The 18,874-nt window shown below is 37.3% G+C and overlaps 6 protein-coding genes across 8 annotated transcripts; 3 read left to right on the top strand and 3 right to left on the bottom strand.

The window, feature by feature from the left end:
• Window positions 1-138: 138 nt before the first annotated feature.
• On the bottom strand, window positions 139-3,769 carry LOC148722662 (splicing factor 3B subunit 5-like). Of its 2 annotated transcripts, none has more exons than XM_088735570.1 (6): window positions 3,683-3,769; window positions 3,487-3,524; window positions 1,841-1,886; window positions 1,151-1,274; window positions 646-730; window positions 139-530 (listed from the first exon to the last, which is right to left on the bottom strand). In XM_088735570.1, coding segments are annotated over exons 1-5 (258 nt in total). In that variant the 5' UTR covers window positions 3,685-3,769; the 3' UTR covers window positions 139-530; window positions 646-682. The 2 variants fall into 2 exon arrangements, with proteins under 2 accessions (XP_088591696.1, XP_088591695.1); XM_088735569.1 differs by having other exon boundaries at window positions 3,487-3,523; window positions 3,676-3,763.
• A 35-nt stretch (window positions 3,770-3,804) lies between these two features.
• LOC148722661 (anaphase-promoting complex subunit 10-like) lies at window positions 3,805-4,776 on the top strand. The gene has a single exon (XM_088735561.1). It carries the CDS (start codon window positions 3,805-3,807, stop codon window positions 4,360-4,362), a length of 558 nt encoding a protein of 185 aa, XP_088591687.1. The 3' UTR covers window positions 4,363-4,776.
• An 888-nt stretch (window positions 4,777-5,664) lies between these two features.
• LOC111325446 (endonuclease V) lies at window positions 5,665-10,624 on the bottom strand. Its single transcript, XM_088735557.1, has 8 exons — window positions 10,383-10,624; window positions 9,998-10,175; window positions 8,763-8,897; window positions 8,533-8,572; window positions 7,993-8,096; window positions 7,601-7,672; window positions 6,693-6,821; window positions 5,665-6,222 (listed from the first exon to the last, which is right to left on the bottom strand). The coding sequence occupies exons 1-8, from the start codon at window positions 10,442-10,444 to the stop codon at window positions 6,043-6,045; spliced, it is 900 nt and encodes a 299-aa protein (XP_088591683.1). The 5' UTR covers window positions 10,445-10,624; the 3' UTR covers window positions 5,665-6,042.
• Window positions 10,625-10,674: 50 nt separating this feature from the next.
• Window positions 10,675-12,885, top strand: LOC148722660 (dynein axonemal light chain 4-like). The gene is made up of 3 exons (XM_088735568.1): window positions 10,675-10,875; window positions 10,997-11,080; window positions 12,405-12,885. Exons 1-3 carry the CDS (start codon window positions 10,792-10,794, stop codon window positions 12,567-12,569), a joined length of 333 nt encoding a protein of 110 aa, XP_088591694.1. The 5' UTR covers window positions 10,675-10,791; the 3' UTR covers window positions 12,570-12,885.
• Window positions 12,886-13,339: 454 nt separating this feature from the next.
• Window positions 13,340-17,666, bottom strand: LOC148722659 (splicing factor 3B subunit 5-like). 2 transcript variants are annotated; one of them, XM_088735573.1, is made up of 5 exons: window positions 17,581-17,666; window positions 17,392-17,428; window positions 15,757-15,802; window positions 15,068-15,191; window positions 13,340-14,435 (listed from the first exon to the last, which is right to left on the bottom strand). In XM_088735573.1, the coding sequence occupies exons 1-5, from the start codon at window positions 17,581-17,583 to the stop codon at window positions 14,418-14,420; spliced, it is 228 nt and encodes a 75-aa protein (XP_088591699.1). In that variant the 5' UTR covers window positions 17,584-17,666; the 3' UTR covers window positions 13,340-14,417. The 2 variants fall into 2 exon arrangements, with proteins under 2 accessions (XP_088591699.1, XP_088591698.1); XM_088735572.1 differs by having other exon boundaries at window positions 17,392-17,429; window positions 17,588-17,663.
• Window positions 17,667-17,694: 28 nt separating this feature from the next.
• LOC148722658 (anaphase-promoting complex subunit 10-like) lies at window positions 17,695-18,676 on the top strand. Its single transcript, XM_088735559.1, has one exon. The coding sequence runs from the start codon at window positions 17,710-17,712 to the stop codon at window positions 18,265-18,267; it is 558 nt and encodes a 185-aa protein (XP_088591685.1). The 5' UTR covers window positions 17,695-17,709; the 3' UTR covers window positions 18,268-18,676.
• The last annotated feature ends 198 nt before the right edge of the window (window positions 18,677-18,874 follow it).

The following is an 18,874-nucleotide window of genomic DNA, read 5'->3' as shown; positions in this document are numbered from 1 at the left end:
CTGTTGGTTAGGTTGATTAAGAAGAAGTAGAAAGTATGTAAGAGGGAAAACGAGAATTTCAGACTGAAAAAGCTTAATATCGAGAAGGTTAACGTTGGTTACAAACATGGCACACGAAATTCTCTAAGATGCACAGACTTCCTCAACGAGTTCATTTTATTTTGAACACGCTCAGCTCTACAATTTGGAATCACTTCTTTTCTTGCGTTTTAGATTGGCAAACGATCATTTAAACTAAGAAAGCTTCCTCTGTGAACATTCAGTGTCTTAAGATGAGATGTAATCAACTGCTGGTAGATAACTGCTATGAACAAAGCACTGGCCTAGAAAAAGCATGGCATAAAGTATAAGCAATAAAAAAAGTTCGACAAAAAGTTTTGATACAAAAGCCACTTTGACCCAACTGGCAGAGCTAGAGACAAACTAGAGAGACAAGGTATTTCCCTGAGTTGTGGGTTAGGTTTGCAGATTCTTGCTAGGAAACCGCATTAAGATTTTACGGGAACATGTGATTACTGGAAGATTTCGATCTAGGAAAAACACAAGACAAATGACTAATTAGTAGACATGCGAGAAGAAATGGAGTCAAACAGGCATAAAGGGACTATCAAATCATCCTTGCTTGTTTTCTTTATTTTTTCTTACCAGGTTTAATCCAGTCCAAAATGCATGTACTGTTTTTTCAGTCCTCTGGTCTGTGAGGTGGGTTTCCACAAGGCTGTACCATTTTCTATCACACAAATTGCATGATTTTGTTGGCAAACTGACAATGTTATTTATCTAACATTTATATCAAAGTGCATTAAGCTAAAGAGCAATACGGTCAATACAGTGAGAATGTGATGTAATTTATAAAAGTCATGGTATTGTAGGGGTTATAACTGCAGGTCAAACAAAATTCAGTGTTACAAATGAAAACCTTCTGATCAATACTTTAGAAGCTGCACTATTGGACTAGCCTGCAGCACAAGTGCATTTTAGAGGGACAGTGATCAGCATCTCTATGAGAGGTTTTCTTGCCATCGTGAACTTTTTATGCAAAACTATGCTGGAAAGAGTAATCAATTTCTTCATTCATGTCAAACATTCAGCATTGGTTCAAGATTTCAGTGACATAAAAGTGCACTAAATACTTAACTTAGACACTTACCTCTAGAAGGTTGAATTTTGTTCTGGCTCGTGTTTCATTCTCAACCAAAGCAAAGTAATCCAGTAGATTATAGTGGCCAATATATGAAGCTGCACTATCTCTGTGCTGGTTCACTAGCCACTCACTAACAAAATCAAAACAAAAAAAACACAATGTTAAAATAAAAACATGGACAAGAACAATACTGCATCTCTGTGATTGGGATAAGATCAGAGATGCCAACCTGACATCTATAATTTGGAGATATTTTTCTTATGCCACCACAGCATCACCTCCAAACTAACAAACTGGTGCCTTTCCCCCCCCCCCCCCCAAATTAAATCATTCTCCCTTTCCAGAAAACAGAGAAAGCTTTTGTTTAGTTTCTGTCAAGATATGGTTGCATAACAAATGCTTTGAATAAACTGCAAGAAGAGTTTCAAAAAGCAAAATGTTTTTGATTTGAGTAAATCTGGGACGCCATGTTAGCCTACAGCTGAGCAAAGTCTTTGAAAGCCAGTCCATTGCTTTTATCCTGGAGATTTGGTGGACCATTTGGGAGAGCAAGAGATTCCCAGATAATCTGGGAGAATTAGCATGCATGAGAGATGCCAGGAAATAGATTTTCAATCTCAGTTCTGTGTCAACCACATATTGACAACAATACTTGATTGATCAAAACAATCTTTAGCAATAAATGAAAATACTTACAATTTAGTTGTGTCTGAATGGCCAGTGCCAACATACTTTGATTGTACTGAAAAAAGGAAGAAAGTTTGCTAAATGGTATATATTTACATTGTGGTCCTTCCTGGCAAGCTTTACTATCTTAACGCATCTTGATAGACCATAATATACTTGTACATAAGCTTACTAAGCTTGACTTGCCAAACAGTGTCATAAATTGGATAATCGATTTTCTAAGTGATCGCTTGCAACAAATTAAGTTAGCAGATGAGTGCTACTCGAAGTGGGGCTCTGTCCCCTCTGGAGTGCCGCAAGGAACCAAGCTCGGGCCTTGGTTGTTCCTGATCCTAATCAATGACCTCAATCTTGCCACGCCGTGTAGCGATCATAACGCGCCTCGCATTTGGAAATATGTCGACGACACGACGGTATCGGAAGTTGTAATCAAAGGCAGAGAAAGTAAAGCACAGCAAATTGCTGATCAAGTCGTTCACTGGTCTTCCGAGAACAAAATGAAGCTTAATAGCGATAAATGTAAGGAGTTAAGGATTTCATTTGCTAGAAATCAGACGGAGTTTTCTCCAGTCATTGTCAATGGTAAAGGGCTTGAGGTTGTCCAGCATGCAAAATTACTCGGCGTAACAATTTCAAGCAATTTATCGTGGAATGAACACATAAACAACGTTGTTAAGAAGGCCTCAAAGCGACTTTATTTTTTGGTTCAGCTAAAGCGTGCAAAGGTAGCCTTTAAAGATCTCGTACTTTTCTACGTGGCCTGTATTAGATCTATATTAACGTACGCGACTCCTGTTTTCTATTATGCATTACCTGTATATTTGCAGGAGGAGTTAGAGCGCGTTCAAAAAAGAGCTTTCTCTATTATAAGCTCAGGCCAAGACTATCACGAGATTTTAGAGGCTGCCGGCATTCCACCGATCATGGCTTATATGGAAGACATTTGCCGCAATCTCTTTAGCAACATTATCGGAAAAGATAATCACGGGCTTCGTGAATTGTTGCCTTGTGCCAACCATCCAAAGCACAATTTAAGACGTAACAGGCGTTTCGAAACCCCCCGGTGGAGGACAAACCGTTTTAAAAACACCTTCATGATGGCCTCCACCATTAAATATAACAACAACAGTTAATTTAACGACCGTTTCCTAGAAACCTAGGTAGATAATGTAAATATAGCTTTTGAATATAGATAGGTTTTAGCTCATAGATTTTTTAATTGTTATAATTTTGAATATTCTTGTATACGTTATATAATATATTTATTTAATTACATTATTGTAATATACGCAATTCAGCCGCAAGGCTGCTAGGTATATTTGAATAAACTATCTATCCCTTATCTATCCCTTATCTATCCCCCAGGCACACCAACAGCAGAATGATCACCCTTTGCCGACGAAAGCAGAGACTGAAACTATCATTTTCAACTTTAAGTTTAATGATGTGATACGTAGGTAAAAAATATGCGGAAATTTGATTGATGCGAGCGACACACCACGGGTTATTTAGTTTTTTTTTAAGGTAACTAAAAATGAATATCAAATTATAGACTCTGGTGATAACGATTTAATAATGCCAGTAACAGTGCAGTATACTTGTAGTGCAGTATACTTAACTATGATCAATAATTTGTTACGCGTAAGCATACTTACAATGTTCAAGTTGACTGTGAATGTTGTATCTATCTGTCTGCAAGATAAAATGACAAAAATCTTACATTAAATTACAAATAAATTATTTGGCGAGTTGAATAGTTATTCGATGAGTTATCTTTCCTTGACTATAACCAAACCGATCTCGTTTTCGAACGTTTTGAGTTCTAAAACAAGACTTAAACTCACCATTTTAATTTTAACGCGGCTTTCAAATCATCCACGATGACGTTAGTATGGCGTCGGTGTCGCATGCATGTGTTATCATCTCAGCGGTTATTTTAGCCAACGCATGCTTATTGCGCGCTAAATTCGAAAATGGCGGTTCGGGTGGAGGAGCTATCAAACACCGAGACGCAAATTGACGGCATTAACGGCGAGAAATACCGAGAGATAGGAGATCAAGCTGTTTGGTCGTTATCGTCATGCAAACCTGGCTTTGGAGTGGAGCAGCTTCGTGATGGAAACCTAGAAACGTATTGGCAATCTGATGGACCACAACCGCATTTGGTGAGCATTCAGTTCCGGCGGAAAACAGCGATTCAAAACATTTGCTTGTACGCCGATTACAAGGCCGATGAGAGCTACACACCGAGTAAAATATCCATTCGTGCTGGGAATCACTTTCATGACCTGCACCAGATAGAATCGATAGAGCTTGAGGAACCGAGTGGATGGCTGACAGTGTCTTTGTCGGATGGGGACAAGCCTTTGAAAACTTACATGTTGCAAATAGCTGTTTTGTCCAATCATCAAAATGGAAGGGACACCCACATGAGACAGATAAAGATTCATGCGCCTTTAACAGATACTGGGGCGTACAAAATGCCCACTTTTACATCTGTAGAGTGTGCTATGTACAGCACAATCAAGTGAAACAGCTGCTAAATAGTTTTTAACCTTTGAATGCAATTAGAATTTGGCTTTGGTTAACGCGTGTTACACTGTTTGTCAGCAGATGGTGGGAGATAGGGTTAGGGTTAGCCAAGGGTACATGTAGATTATTGGTGTACTGTATCAATTAAGTAGTTCAATTTGGCTTGATAAGAAGGGCTGCCAAGTTTATCTGGAGACATACCATTTGATGGTAGGTTTTAAGTTATTATGAAATAGACTTACAATTAGTTAAGAACATACAATCAATATCCAAGAGCATGTGAAGTTGACATGGGTTATCATACATGTCGAGTTCAAAGTCTGCCTAGTTTGTTTAGTGTTCTCAAACTTTTCCAAACTCAGAGAGGTGTTTTCTTTAGCAGATTGATTAAAAAATATGAAACAATTATTGAATTTAGTTTTTGCATGACATTGTGAACTATCAAACTTCATGTCTGTGTTATCTGCCTCAGCCTTTGGTTTCAGCTAATTATTTGGACCTTGGCATTGACAATTCATATCATGTTCAACCTCATCCAATAATTGCTTAATATTTACATGGGGAATGGGGATGAAATGCTCAACATCTTAAACACAAAGGCGCGCTGTATAAGGAAGTCTTCCCTGGGAAGACCTAGGCTCATTTGTCACTCACCGTTGACGTGTGCAGGTCAAATTCAAATGCTGGTAGATGAACAAAAGGAACTTATGAGATATCTATTGTTTACTTCCACCAGCATGGTGGCACAAGGTAATGTGCGAACCACCTACTTTGATCTCAAATTTACCGCTACAAATAAAGACAGTTTGTACTGGAGAAAGGAAATACAAATCTCAAAAATTCTTGTATTGTGATGAAGACATAAAACGATTTTGAGGAATGCGCCTGCTGTTCACTGCTTTGGAGTAGCTGTAACTGAAGCTGACTTCACTCTAAGAGTTCTATATCACACGACGGTTGATTGATAAATGGTCCAGTGGGACATAAGGCTCCTTTTATAGCGTGCCTTTGTGTTTAAGCTAAAGTATAGGGCACCCATATGGCAAGTAGTTACGTGCTGGGTGAAGGCTGGTTATCTCCTCATCGTGTAATCGGTTGGGGTAATGTAAATGTGGGTGAGTTATCCAAGATTATGCAATTATAGTGCATCAAAAGAACTAACAAATCCCTGTCTAGAGTGGATTTGTTAGTTCCTGTGATACACCTGGATTGAACAGATCTTTGAACAATGATGCTGATCCAGACTATCGCAGGCAAGGCATCCTCTGTGCACTTTGTAAACATTTATGGTTGGACTAAAATACTTTGCCTTTAAAAAGTTTATTTTTGTAGTTTATAAAACTATTTACAAGATGTTCAAATACCCTTTGTCATCTCTTGATTAAAGTAGGCAGTGTTGATTAAAGAGGTATGTTTAAAATGCTTAAAAATTGATAAAATACCATTACTACAATGTGCTCATAAAAGTTATTACAGCTCAGATTCAGTTTCACAAAAACATTCTGAATATTCCAACCTTGATACAGTTAAAAAAGAGGAACCTTGTATGATGAATTAACTTCTTTTAGCCATCTCTCCTAGGTTGCTTATTCTTTGCAACATGTTTTTTCTTACCATTTAAACATCATCCGTGTTCTATCACTAAACAAACATACGACAACATGGAATCTATTTGTTAATTAACTAAGGTTAAGTTGATCAAAATTCTGGCAGGTCTCGTGTACTAGATCTTGCCCTTCCTTTTTTCTATCATCTTCCTCTTTCAGGAGATTACTTTCATCATTTTGTAGCCTGCAGGAACATGTTTCCAATTCTTTAGCGATATGCTCTTTGATGTATGCTCTAGATCTGATATCTGCCTGGAAATATGAAAAAAATAAGACCTACCTTTTTTTAAGGCCATTTAAAGCAACTAAAAAAGCATTTATATCTGTTTTTGTTCCTTTCATGCTAGTTTTTGGTGAAATATTTGTCTTGACTGGGAAGGAAACAAAGTTGATTGGATCAAGGGTACATTTGACAGGAAGGATATTTTTATGGTTTATGGACCAAAATATGACATTTACCTAGTACACAAATACAGTTAATGAGTTGGTTCTTTCTCAGTGATTGGTATGTGTTGAACTCAAAATATTCTTAAAAATTATTATCATGTACTCTTTGACTGAGTTGGTCGGGCAGGATGGGAAAATATTTGGTCCTCTGTTGTGATGCAAAGACCTCACCATATGTCATGACCAAGAGCCAACTATTTTCCCATGTAGCCCGACGAAACTCAGGTAATATGTACATAGTTATAATTTCTAGTAGTCTCTGTCTTGATCCTTACTTGTCTGATAGGTTCAGGTATTCTGTACTGACAGCAGGCATGTGCAAGTCTCACTGCTGTCTCCAGTCCTGTCTTGTGGCCCACTGATATGTAGATAGGGTTATGAGATTGTTGGGTACTTCTCAATGCCTGAGTAAATGAAATACAATTAATTGTGATGTTCTTTAACATTAACTTTATTTAAAGAGGGAAGTGCGATAACCTGTTACAGTTTTCTAACCTGCGGCCCTCATCAAATATTCCCCACCCATACCACCCCAGGAGAGGACATCCACCACACAGTAATCTCGTGCATGGGAGATTAACGTCTCCTAACCCTAACCCTGCAGGAGACCAGACCTCCATTTATTCGTCCCTATCCGAGAAGACGAGAATATCTATAGTAACCATTTCTTGATGTTATAGAAAGGCAGCATATTCTTCTCAATTATTTTAAGACCTCGAGTGTTGGTCCAGCCGGGGTTCGAACCCTTGACCTCCCGCACAACAGTCCAGCGCTCTATCCATTGAGCTAATTGGGAGGTGGTCAAACTTCTCACAGTAGAAACAGTAAAGAGATTTTGCATCATGCTTGAAGAAGTAACTAATGTTACTTTCTTTCAAAAATTTGTAACCAAATCAGTTGAGGAGACTGATAGGATTCTAGTTCACCTGCCAGACTTTAACATATTGTTGGTTTACTTCAGATGCTCCCCTGCCATATTTAATCTGCTTGAAAAATCAATTTTTTTTATAGTATACAAGAGTCTCTGATCATAGCTTATTGCTGGGACAAAACACTGTGAAAGAAAAGGTAAGAGTCCCATTTTTGGGGAGAAGCAGCAGGAGTTGGAATGAAAATATTTGCACAATTTTTTCATTCTTTTTGTTATCCTTTAGTTACAGTTTGCAAATTTGACTTATCTTACCATTCCCCAAATTGTGCCAGAGTCGCCTTCCAATGGAAAACTGTCTCCGCTAGATTTTAAACAGTTTTTGATCTGTCAAGAAAGGAATTGTTATTGGTAATACTACAGAAGAGAGTCAGCCAATCACTCAAATTACAACCCCCCCCCCTCCCCCCACCCACCAGAAAGGGTTATTGGTCTGCATGAACCTTCCCACTCCTCTGGAGTTTCAGTTTCATCTTGCCTCGATTTCTTTAAAAGTGATGGCTCCTGGCTGAACACAATTTACCTTTACAGTTTCCAAGAGCATTTCTTAGGCCAGGGTTGGTATGAACATTTTCTGGTACTATCCATCTCTTAAAAATTTTTTAACACCATTAAATCGAGAAGAAATTTTGTTATTATTAAGAGACCTCATCTGCATGTTTCTCAATCCCATCCACATGGAAGAGAGTCTTGGCCACTCCTACAGTAGGGATATCTGTCAGCACTCCGAGGTGACAAGCAATCCCAAAACCTGCATATAACAAGATCTAGTAAGTTAACCCTATAATTCCCAAGATCTGATTATAAATTCTCCCCTCTAGCTGCTACACATTTCTGTGTAAATTGGTTGTGAGAATTTGGTGTTCAATCAAGGTTACAACTTCTGCCTGATAAGTTTGATTATTCTCCATACCTGTTGTTGGATCATGTATGGATATTAAAGAGAGAAGTTGCATGTTAATCACTTCTGTGAGTTAAAGGGTTAAAATGATATAATTTGTCTTTTAAGGAAAAAAAAATTAAGGCTCTTCCCCAGTGACTGGTCTTTTAGGTAGTGAAAAGTGAAATGATTTTATCATCATGATCAATTGACTTTGTTCATCCCAAGAAACAAAACAAATAATTAAATTTGGTGAGCTATTCTGATTATAATATACTTTATCAAAATGATAAACTGAGAAACATACCTCTAGGGTGCAACATTCCATTCCCATCAACTAAAATAATCTAAAACAATGACAACAATAAAAACACTATGGCAATCACATGAACTCATCTGATCTAGATTTCTTTTCTTTCTTATTAAATAAGTTTTATATTAATACCAAATCACAATTTTTTTTTTATTTTGACTAATGAAAACATGGTCAGTATAGCTCTCAATTGATATAAAAAACCATCTTAAAGATATTTTTACCTGTGGAAGTAGATGTGGTTTAGCTCTCCTTAGCTTGGAAACTGCTTCAACTAGGAACCCAACTTCTCTGAAAGCCAGGTATTCTGGTATGTAAGGTAATTCCAGATGTACAAGGGTAAGATCCTTATACTCAACCTGCATTAAAATAAATGTTCATAACATATAATACACCATAAATTGAATCCCAACAGCACTCAGAATGTTCACAGTTTTGATGAACCTTGTACACTATCCAAAAGTAGTAATGTTCACTACAAGTTACTTCAGGATACTGAGGCAGAGTTGAATAAATTTCTTTATTACACAACTCGGGCAGTCAGAGGGCCAATAACTAAAATCAACCAATCAAACTGCTCTATTGCCGGTCAATATTCTCTCAATATATATTCGCAATATTTTCGCTTACAAATAAGAATAAAAAGAAAAAATTTATTAGAGAAGCATAATTTTCCAGTAGGAATGTGTGGAAGTTATAGTTCACTTATTACGAATGCTCCATACCAGTGATTCAAAAGCTGTAAGAGATTATTTTTGAAATCTATTCTTTTAGCTTTTGGAAGCCAGTGTGAGCAGTCTGGGTATTTATATGTTTTCAGGTTCCAGTTTTCAGGCCAAACAAATATAAATTACCATTTTTTTTTTAACATGAAACTTCTCCCTGCGATATCAACATTTAGTTTACTGCCACGGGCGACTAGTTCTAACAAGCACGATTTTAACACGGCGAAACGACACGACACGAAACAACACGGTTAAAACTGCAAATAAAACAGCAAACGAAAACCTATTATAATATAAACTACACTAAATATCATGGAAAGCTGCAAAGAAAACGACGATGAAAACTACATAAATACAAACTTACATTTGTTGCGATGTTTTGAATCCTGTCTAGTGGCGAACAAGCTGCACGAAGCGAAAAGAACGAGTCTACAAACTACACTTGACAAAACTGCACAAACTACGATGAACAATGTGGTTTAAATACATGCTACGTTATGTAATGAAACAAAGAAAGCGCACGCAAAACTTTACTACAATTAGCGCTACTGCACAAGAAACAACAGACAAAAAATAATGCGTTGCGAGCTACGACATTATCCAACAAAAAGGTAATGAGAATAGCTTATCAGGTAGTTGTTATATTGATCAAACACCAATTTCTCATGACTAATTTACAAAGAAATGTGTAGCAGCTGGAAGGAAGAATTAATGATCAGATCTCAAGTTCAGACCTCAAGTTTAGGGAAGGAAAGTACCACCAAGCAAGCACAAGCGTGTGTAAGATCATCTTTGACAAATGATATGTCAACTCCCGCGATCAGACGCAAGTTACTAAATGGTTTATCAGTGGATTCACCCCAACTGATGCAGTCCTCGCAAACAAGCTTCTTTTTTAACTCAAGTTGTTCCCTACAATGCAAAATAGCGTTTCTGATTCGGTTATCAATATAAAAAAAAAGTAGCTAAACATTTGTGAAACAAATTCAATTATAATTTCTCAATTAGATCAAAATTTACTCCATCAGTTCTTTGAGCAACCTTTAAGTCAAAATTAGGAATAAATAACTTAAGCTTTCATAATGCCGGTTTATCTTAGGTAGTCACTATATACCCAACCTTTTCCAACATTCGAGGATTGAAACTTCAACCGGTGATTGTCGATCGTGTCCTTCAGCCATCTCTCGAAAAGGACTTCCTAACGATTTATATCCATAGCGTAAAAGTAACCGTTTCTTTGTTTTATTAAAGTAAACTAATCCACACTGCCAATAAAACGTCAGTGAAAAGCCGAACGATTACAAGATTTGAGCAATTCAAATCTTTCACCAGAATGTAAGATTTACCATTTTGTAAATTTCGCGGGATATCACAGCGGATTTAAAATGAAAGAAACACTCCTGAAAGTGAGGCTCATCAGTGTGTCCATGGAAACAAAGGGAGAGGGTAAATTGGCGCCATCTTTCTTTACGTTGATAAAAATTGGATACTTTTTAGCGTTTTTGTAGAGTATTTAATAGCTTATACCATGGCAGAAAATCAAGAAGGTGGTGCAGCACAAGAAAGTGGTGGATATGATTATAAACGGCTGCACAGTTACCCTTTGATTCGGGTGAGTTGATAGGAATTGAATCGCCAGCCACTAGTAGTTATATTTGCGCATGTTTTTTGTTTTAGTCACTCGGTTACATGAGGCTTTAAATTAATATTTCCTCGTGATAAATTTTTTGTAGTATTCAGATATGAATGATGAAATGCGAACTGAGGCGATGGAGCTCTGTGTAACAGCTTGTGAAAAGTTTTCATCAAATAACGAGGTACATAAATTTTGTTTACTATAAAATTAATGTTAATAAATTTGATCAGGATCCCAGCAGTTTGGATACTTTATAGGTTCAGGTGGGAGTATTCAACTTGCTTTCTGGTATCCTTGACCTATTTCAAATGAACTACATGGCCGGGATTCTTTACATTCCCTTTTTAGTTTTGATCCAAATACTGATTACTACTTTAGACCTCATCGTCCTCCAAAGAGGCTAAGGTGAACTTCTGATTGCGCTGAATAAACACCTCTGTCCTTCAACAACTGGAACCAAATATTTGAAATGAAATGACTAATATAAAGTTGGTCATGATCCTCATGACAAGACTTACCCTGCGAGCAGAGCCTTTTCTTCTTTTCTTCTTCTTTTCTTCTTTTTAACCCTCCAAAGGAAAAGGCTCTGCCGACATCCTGTTGTTGCTTTGAAATGCCGAAAGCTAAAAACTCCAGGCTAGTCAAGCCGGTTTTGCCTCTAGTCAAACTGGTTTTGGTGCACACGTCTTTGCTTTTCATGTACACAGATGACCAAATCTGCACCCACAATAGTTCAAGGGGGCCTGGAAAAAGATCAGTTTCTAGGCAACTGCTGCACATGTTGAAACGAGCAACAACAGGATGTCGGCAGAGCCTTTTTCCCTTTTTGATTCGAGGACAGGTTAAAAAGGCTCTGCTCGTAGGGTAGACAAGACTCTATTATGGTTGAGAGAAATTTCACATTCTCTCAGTCCTCTCTTCATGTAGACAGCATCCAGAGCTTCAGCAGCTGGTGTAGTTTGAGAATCTTGATCATCAATGTAAAGTTCGTTTTTATTAAAATCAGAAACTTTATGATGCAACCTTGCCTTGTGCTCTCCCATCCAGGATCTTACAACAGCACTTACTATATATACACTGAATGAAAATATGGCATCCAATTTGAATTGCCATTGTTCTGGACAAACTTGCCTTGTCTTCTCAGGGAAACACAAAAGGATTATCACATGTGTGAGAGGCTAGTGAGTCCAGAACAATGCCAGATGCCATATTTTGATTCTGCAGATGGTAACAACGTTACAGAGGTTCAGGTTCGTAACTGGGCCATGTCAATGTGTTGTGTTCCTGGGCAGAACACTTTACTCTCAGTGTCTCTCTCTCTTCCCAAGAGTATAAACAGGTGCCAATGTAATGAAATGCTGGAGGTAAGGGGGAGTAGCAATGCTTCTAGTTGCTTCATGCTAAGTGAACTACGATGAGCTTGGCTGGATGAGCCACTGGACTCAAGTGCAGACGCAGTAGCTAATTGCAAAAGTAATACTGTGTTCAAACCTATTTCATTTCAGGCTGCGGCAAAAATGATTAAAGAAAATTTAGACAAAAAGTTTGGCTCTTCCTGGCATGCAGTAGTGGGCGAGGGTTATGGTTTTGAGCTCACACATGAAGTCAAAAATCTTCTCTACATGTATTTTGGAGGAACTGTGGCAGTTTGTGTTTGGAAATGCTCCTGAAGAGACAGCAAGAACAATATTGCATCAACTGTAGACAGACTGAATTTGGTGGATGCAGAAAGTTTTAGTTGTATCTCACATTGTTAAACAAAAGTTGCATTGCCTTAGAGGAGACTGTGGTCATATTATATTCCATTGGTGATATTTTTGTTCAATTGTACATATGCATTAAAATATTAATTATTCTGAGGCCAACAGTCCTTAGTATAACTGACTTCCGAAATAGTGCATGATTTGCCACTATGTTAATTTTCTTGTATGATAGAGTGCATTTCAATACAAACTGAATTGAAATTAAAACTGGCAGACATCATAATATTTCTCTTTGCTCTTTTTGGCAGTTGAGAATACATCTGTTTTAGTTTCATAACACTCAATTGAAAAAAATCCTCATCCTCTCCATTTACGATCTCCCATTTAAGATTCACTGGAAGAAGATGTGAAAAGTGTGATTAAACAGAATAATGACATTAAAGTGACTGTAAAGGGGAAGGAGGGGTGTTCAGGTATGGTGTTGCATACATATTTGTTCCCTTTGGGCTTAAACTGGCTGTGACTTAAAAGTAAACTTCACCCTTCGATAAATGATGTCCAAAAGTAAATGCCACATTGGAAAACCGAAACATTTCCCTTTAAAAAATGCCGTGTCCTTAATCAAGTATAATGAAAAAATGGAAATTGATGACCAGAACTCAGAATTGGACTCCTGATTACCTCATTAATGAACAGGGCAGCAGCACATATAAAGTGACCTTGCATCATACAAAAACTAACAAAAGAACCACTTTATTTGTTCTTTTTTTTTAACTACAAAATGGGATTTGTGATGTCTTGATGCTTTACAGCAATTTATACTTATACTTTCTTTTACTGATTTATTGCCTATAGTTAAATCAAATTCGAGATTGGAAAAAATATATTAAAGAGTTTTCTCTCTACCCAGACTACCTTGTTCTGGCTTTATCCAAAATAGGTTATTGAATAGTATACTTCATAACCAACATTAATTACAGTATGTACACAGAATAGTGTTAATTTATCCAACACTGACCCAAATAGGCAACCAATTTACATCAAAATCTTAATATTTACCAGTAATTCAATTTAGACAACTTTATATAATTATTTGTGCTATAAACATATCAAGATGGTGTCAGTAGATGTAAAAAACAAATAATCTCAAGTAACAATTCTGGAAAGAGTTCAGTAGAGATAAATAAGGTATCCAATTTTATGTTTCAACAATTTCCATTTCTCAATCCATTCAGTAAAAAGTATACTTTTCATACCCTCATGGTACAATCTTATTCCTTCCCATGTTGTATGAATTATAAACTAATTAGTAAAGAAACTATGGTGCTGCATCAGTGGGCATAACAAGGTAATTTGGTTATATCAATTAAGTTGAAATTGTAAATTGGTCATCATAAAGTGTTTTTTAACTCCTTTTGGTGGCCAATTTACAATTTCAGCTTAGTTCATATAACCAAATTATAAATTAATTAGGTTCCCTCATTAACTGGGGAGATATTCCAATCCACTGAAAAGATTATAGTGTGTAAAGTTTGTTACCAGCAGCATGATCACAAAGAGGTACACCTTCTGCATTAATTGATGTTCTATTCCCACACCAAGGAAAACAAGGTCTTTCAAACAATTGCACAGAGGAGAAACTTATGTCATCGCTGTCTCTAAAATCAAAGTTTGCCTTTTCTGTCTTGTCCCTTTTGCTATGGTTCCATCTGCGTACAAGTAAGACAATAGGAACAACTTTAAAAAGGCACATGGCAGAGATAGCAATGACAGCTCCTGTTGCTAACTTGTCTTTGCTCCTCCTTTTTGCTGAATTTATAGGGTATGCATCATCTAGGAAAAAAGGAATACATTTTTTCAGCCAAAAGTCAGAAATGGTTATCTGTTTCTGGGGTATGCTCCTGGGTCTAGATGTTCAACCACTTGATTAGATGTCACACATTACAATAGGTTTCAGTTTTGTAGGATGTATTTGACAAATTTTCCAGGTGAACTAATACTTTCATTGGTAAACACTGTTGGTGTCTGAGAAACTGCCTGTTCAAAAGACAATCCAACATTTCTCAATAAAGAAACAACAACTTTAAATTTAAATTTACAAGACATGTTTCATTTGCAACTGAAGATGACACGAGAATGTCGAAACATGTCTTGTAAATTTAAATTTAAAGTTGTCATTTCTTTATTGAGAATTACTGTCACTCTGCTGTAGTTATGTCCATTTGGTAACAATTCGACATCAACAAAACTGAATCATCCAGAAAGAAAAGGACACCGAATTCTCTGTTTCTTTAATGATAAAGTAACCTTTATGAGACCAGGTTCCCCTCATAAAATGGTCCTTAACATAGAACAATGGAAAATGTCAAGATAAATATTGCTTAACAAGTAAAAAGGAATGTGTGTATCTCACCAGGGATTTCAGTGACATAAAAGTGCACTAAATACTTAACTTAGACACTTACCTCTAGAAGGTTGAATTTTGTTCTGGCTCGTGTTTCATTCTCAACCAAAGCAAAGTAATCCAGTAGATTATAGTGGCCAATATATGAAGCTGCACTATCTCTGTGCTGGTTCACTAGCCACTCACTAACAAAATCAAAACAAAAAAATCACAATGTTAAAATAAAAACATGGACAAGAACAATACTGCATCTCTGTGATTGGGATAAGATCAGTGATACCAACCTGACATCTATAATTTGGAGATATTTTTCTTATGCCACCACAGCATCACCTCCAAACTAACAAACTGGTGCCTCCCCCCCCCCCCCCCCAAATTAAATCATTCTCCCTTTCCAGAAAACAGAGAAAGCTTTTGTTTAGTTTCTGTCAAGATATGGTTGCATAACAAATGCTTTGAATAAACTGCAAGAAGAGTTTCAAAAAGCAAAATGTTTTTGATTTGAGTAAATCTGGGATGCCATGTTAGCCTACAGCTGAGCAAAGTCTTTGAAAGCCAGTCCATTGCTTTTATCCTGGAGATTTGGTGGACCATTTGGGAGAGCAAGAGATTCCCAGATAATCTGGGAGAATTAGCATGCATGAGAGATGCCAGGAAATATATTTTCAATCTCAGTTCTGTGTCAACCACATATTGACAACAATACTTGATTGATCAAAACAATCTTTAGCAATAAATGAAAATACTTACAATTTAGTTGTGTCTGAATGGCCAGTGCCAACATACTTTGATTGTACTGAAAAAAGGAAGAAAGTTTGCTAAACGGTATATATTTACATTGTGGTCCTTCCTGGCAAGCTTTACTATCTTAACGCATCTTGATAGACCATAATATACTTGTACATAAGCTTACTAAGCTTGACTTGCCAAACAGTGTCATAAATTGGATAATCGATTTTCTAAGTGATCGCTTACAACGAATTAAGTTAGCAGATGAGTGCTACTCGAAGTGGGGCTCTGTCCCCTCTGGAGTGCCGCAAGGAACCAAGCTCGGGCCTTGGTTGTTCCTGATCCTAATCAATGACCTCAATCTTGCCACGCCGTGTAGCGATCATAACGCGCCTCGCATTTGGAAATATGTCGATGACACGACGGTATCGGAAGTTGTAATCAAAGGCAGAGAAAGTAAAGCACAGCAAATTGCTGATCAAGTCGTTCACTGGTCTTCCGAGAACAAAATGAAGCTTAATAGCGATAAATGTAAGGAGTTAAGGATTTCATTTGCTAGAAATCAGACGGAGTTTTCTCCAGTCATTGTCAATGGTAAAGGGCTTGAGGTTGTCCAGCATGCAAAATTACTCGGCGTAACAATTTCAAGCAATTTATCGTGGAATGAACACATAAACAACGTTGTTAAGAAGGCCTCAAAGCGACTTTATTTTTTGGTTCAGCTAAAGCGTGCAAAGGTAGCCTTTAAAGATCTCGTACTTTTCTACGTGGCCTGTATTAGATCTATATTAACGTACGCGACTCCTGTTTTCTATTATGCATTACCTGTATATTTGCAGGAGGAGTTAGAGCGCGTTCAAAAAAGAGCTTTCTCTATTATAAGCTCAGGCCAAGACTATCACGAGATTTTAGAGGCTGCCAGCATTCCACCGATCATGGCTTATATGGAAGACATTTGCCGCAATCTCTTTAGCAACATTATCGGAAAAGATAATCACGGGCTTCGTGAATTGTTGCCTTGTGCCAACCATCCAAAGCACAATTTAAGACGTAACAGGCGTTTCGAAATCCCCCAGTGGAGGACAAACCGTTTTAAAAACACCTTCATGATGGCCTCCACCATTAAATATAACAACAACAGTTAATTTAACGACCGTTTCCTAGAAACCTAGGTAGATAATGTAAATATAGCTTTTGAATATAGATAGGTTTTAGCTCATAGATTTTTTAATTGTTATAATTTTGAATATTCTTGTATACGTTATATAATATATTTATTTAATTACATTATTGTAATATACGCAATTCAGCCGCAAGGCTGCTAGGTATATTTGAATAAACTATCTATCCCTTATCTATCCCCCAGGCACACCAACAGCAGAATGATCACCCTTTGCCGACGAAAGCAGAGACTGAAACTGTCATTTTCAACTTTAAGTTTAATGATGTGATACGTAGGTAAAAAATATGCGGAAATTTGATTGATGCGAGCGACACACCACGGGTTATTTAGTTTTTTTTTAAGGTAACTAAAAATGAATATCAAATTATAGACTCTGGTGATAACGATTTAATAATGCCAGTAACAGTGCAGTATACTTGTAGTGCAGTATACTTAACTATGATCAATAATTTGTTACGCGTAAGCATACTTACAATGTTCAAGTTGACTGTGAATGTTGTATCTATCTGTCTGCAAGATAAAATGACAAAAATCTTACATTAAATTACAAATAAATTATTTGGCGAGTTGAATAGTTATTCGATGAGTTATCTTTCCTTGACTATAACCAAACCGATCTCGTTTTCGAACGTTTTGAGTTCTAAAACAAGACTTAAACTCACCATTTTAATTTTAACGCGGCTTTCAAATCATCCACGATGACGTTAGTATGGCGTCGGTGTCGCATGCATGTGTTATCATCTCAGCGGTTATTTTAGCCAACGCATGCTTATTGCGCGCTAAATTCGAAAATGGCGGTTCGGGTGGAGGGGCTATCAAACACCGAGACGCAAATTGACGGCATTACCGGCGAGAAATACCGAGAGATAGGAGATCAAGCTGTTTGGTCGTTATCGTCATGCAAACCTGGCTTTGGAGTGGAGCAGCTTCGTGATGGAAACCTAGAAACGTATTGGCAATCTGATGGACCACAACCGCATTTGGTGAGCATTCAGTTCCGGCGGAAAACAGCGATTCAAAACATTTGCTTGTACGCCGATTACAAGGCCGATGAGAGCTACACACCGAGTAAAATATCCATTCGTGCTGGGAATCACTTTCATGACCTGCACCAGATAGAATCGATAGAGCTTGAGGAACCGAGTGGATGGCTGACAGTGTCTTTGTCGGATGGGGACAAGCCTTTGAAAACTTACATGTTGCAAATAGCCGTTTTGTCCAATCATCAAAATGGAAGGGACACCCACATGAGACAGATAAAGATTCATGCGCCTTTAACAGATACTGGGGCGTACAAAATGCCCACTTTTACATCTGTAGAGTGTGCTATGTACAGCACAATCAAGTGAAACAGCTGCTAAATAGTTTTTAACCTTTGAATGCAATTAGAATTTGGCTTTGGTTAACGCGTGTTACACTGTTTGTCAGCAGATGGTGGGAGATAGGGTTAGGGTTAGCCAAGGGTACATGTAGATTATTGGTGTACTGTATCAATTAAGTAGTTCAATTTGGCTTGATAAGAAGGGCTGCCAAGTTTATCTGGAGACATACCATTTGATGGTAGGTTTTAAGTTATTATGAAATAGACTTACAATTAGTTAAGAACATACAATCAATATCCAATAGCATGTGAAGTTGACATGGGTTATCATACATGTCGAGTTCAAAGTCTGCCTAGTTTGTTTAGTGTTCTCAAACTTTTCCAAACTCAGAGAGGTGTTTTCTTTTGCAGATTGATTAAAAAATATGAAACAATTATTGAATTTAGTTTTTGCATGACATTGTGAACTATCAAACTTCATGTCTGTGTTATCTGCCTCAGCCTTTGGTTTCAGCTAATTATTTGGACCTTGGCATTGACAATTCATATCATGTTCAACCTCATCCAATAATTGCTTAATATTTACATGGGGAATGGGGATGAAATGCTCAACATCTTAAACACAAAGGCGCACT

The sequence above is a fragment of the Stylophora pistillata genome, chromosome 10 (assembly GCF_964205215.1).
Source record: "Stylophora pistillata chromosome 10, jaStyPist1.2, whole genome shotgun sequence".
Taxonomy (NCBI): Eukaryota; Metazoa; Cnidaria; class Anthozoa; order Scleractinia; family Pocilloporidae; genus Stylophora; species Stylophora pistillata.
Note: the sequence above shows the minus strand (reverse complement) of the source record. Positions and strands in the feature narration are given on the sequence as shown.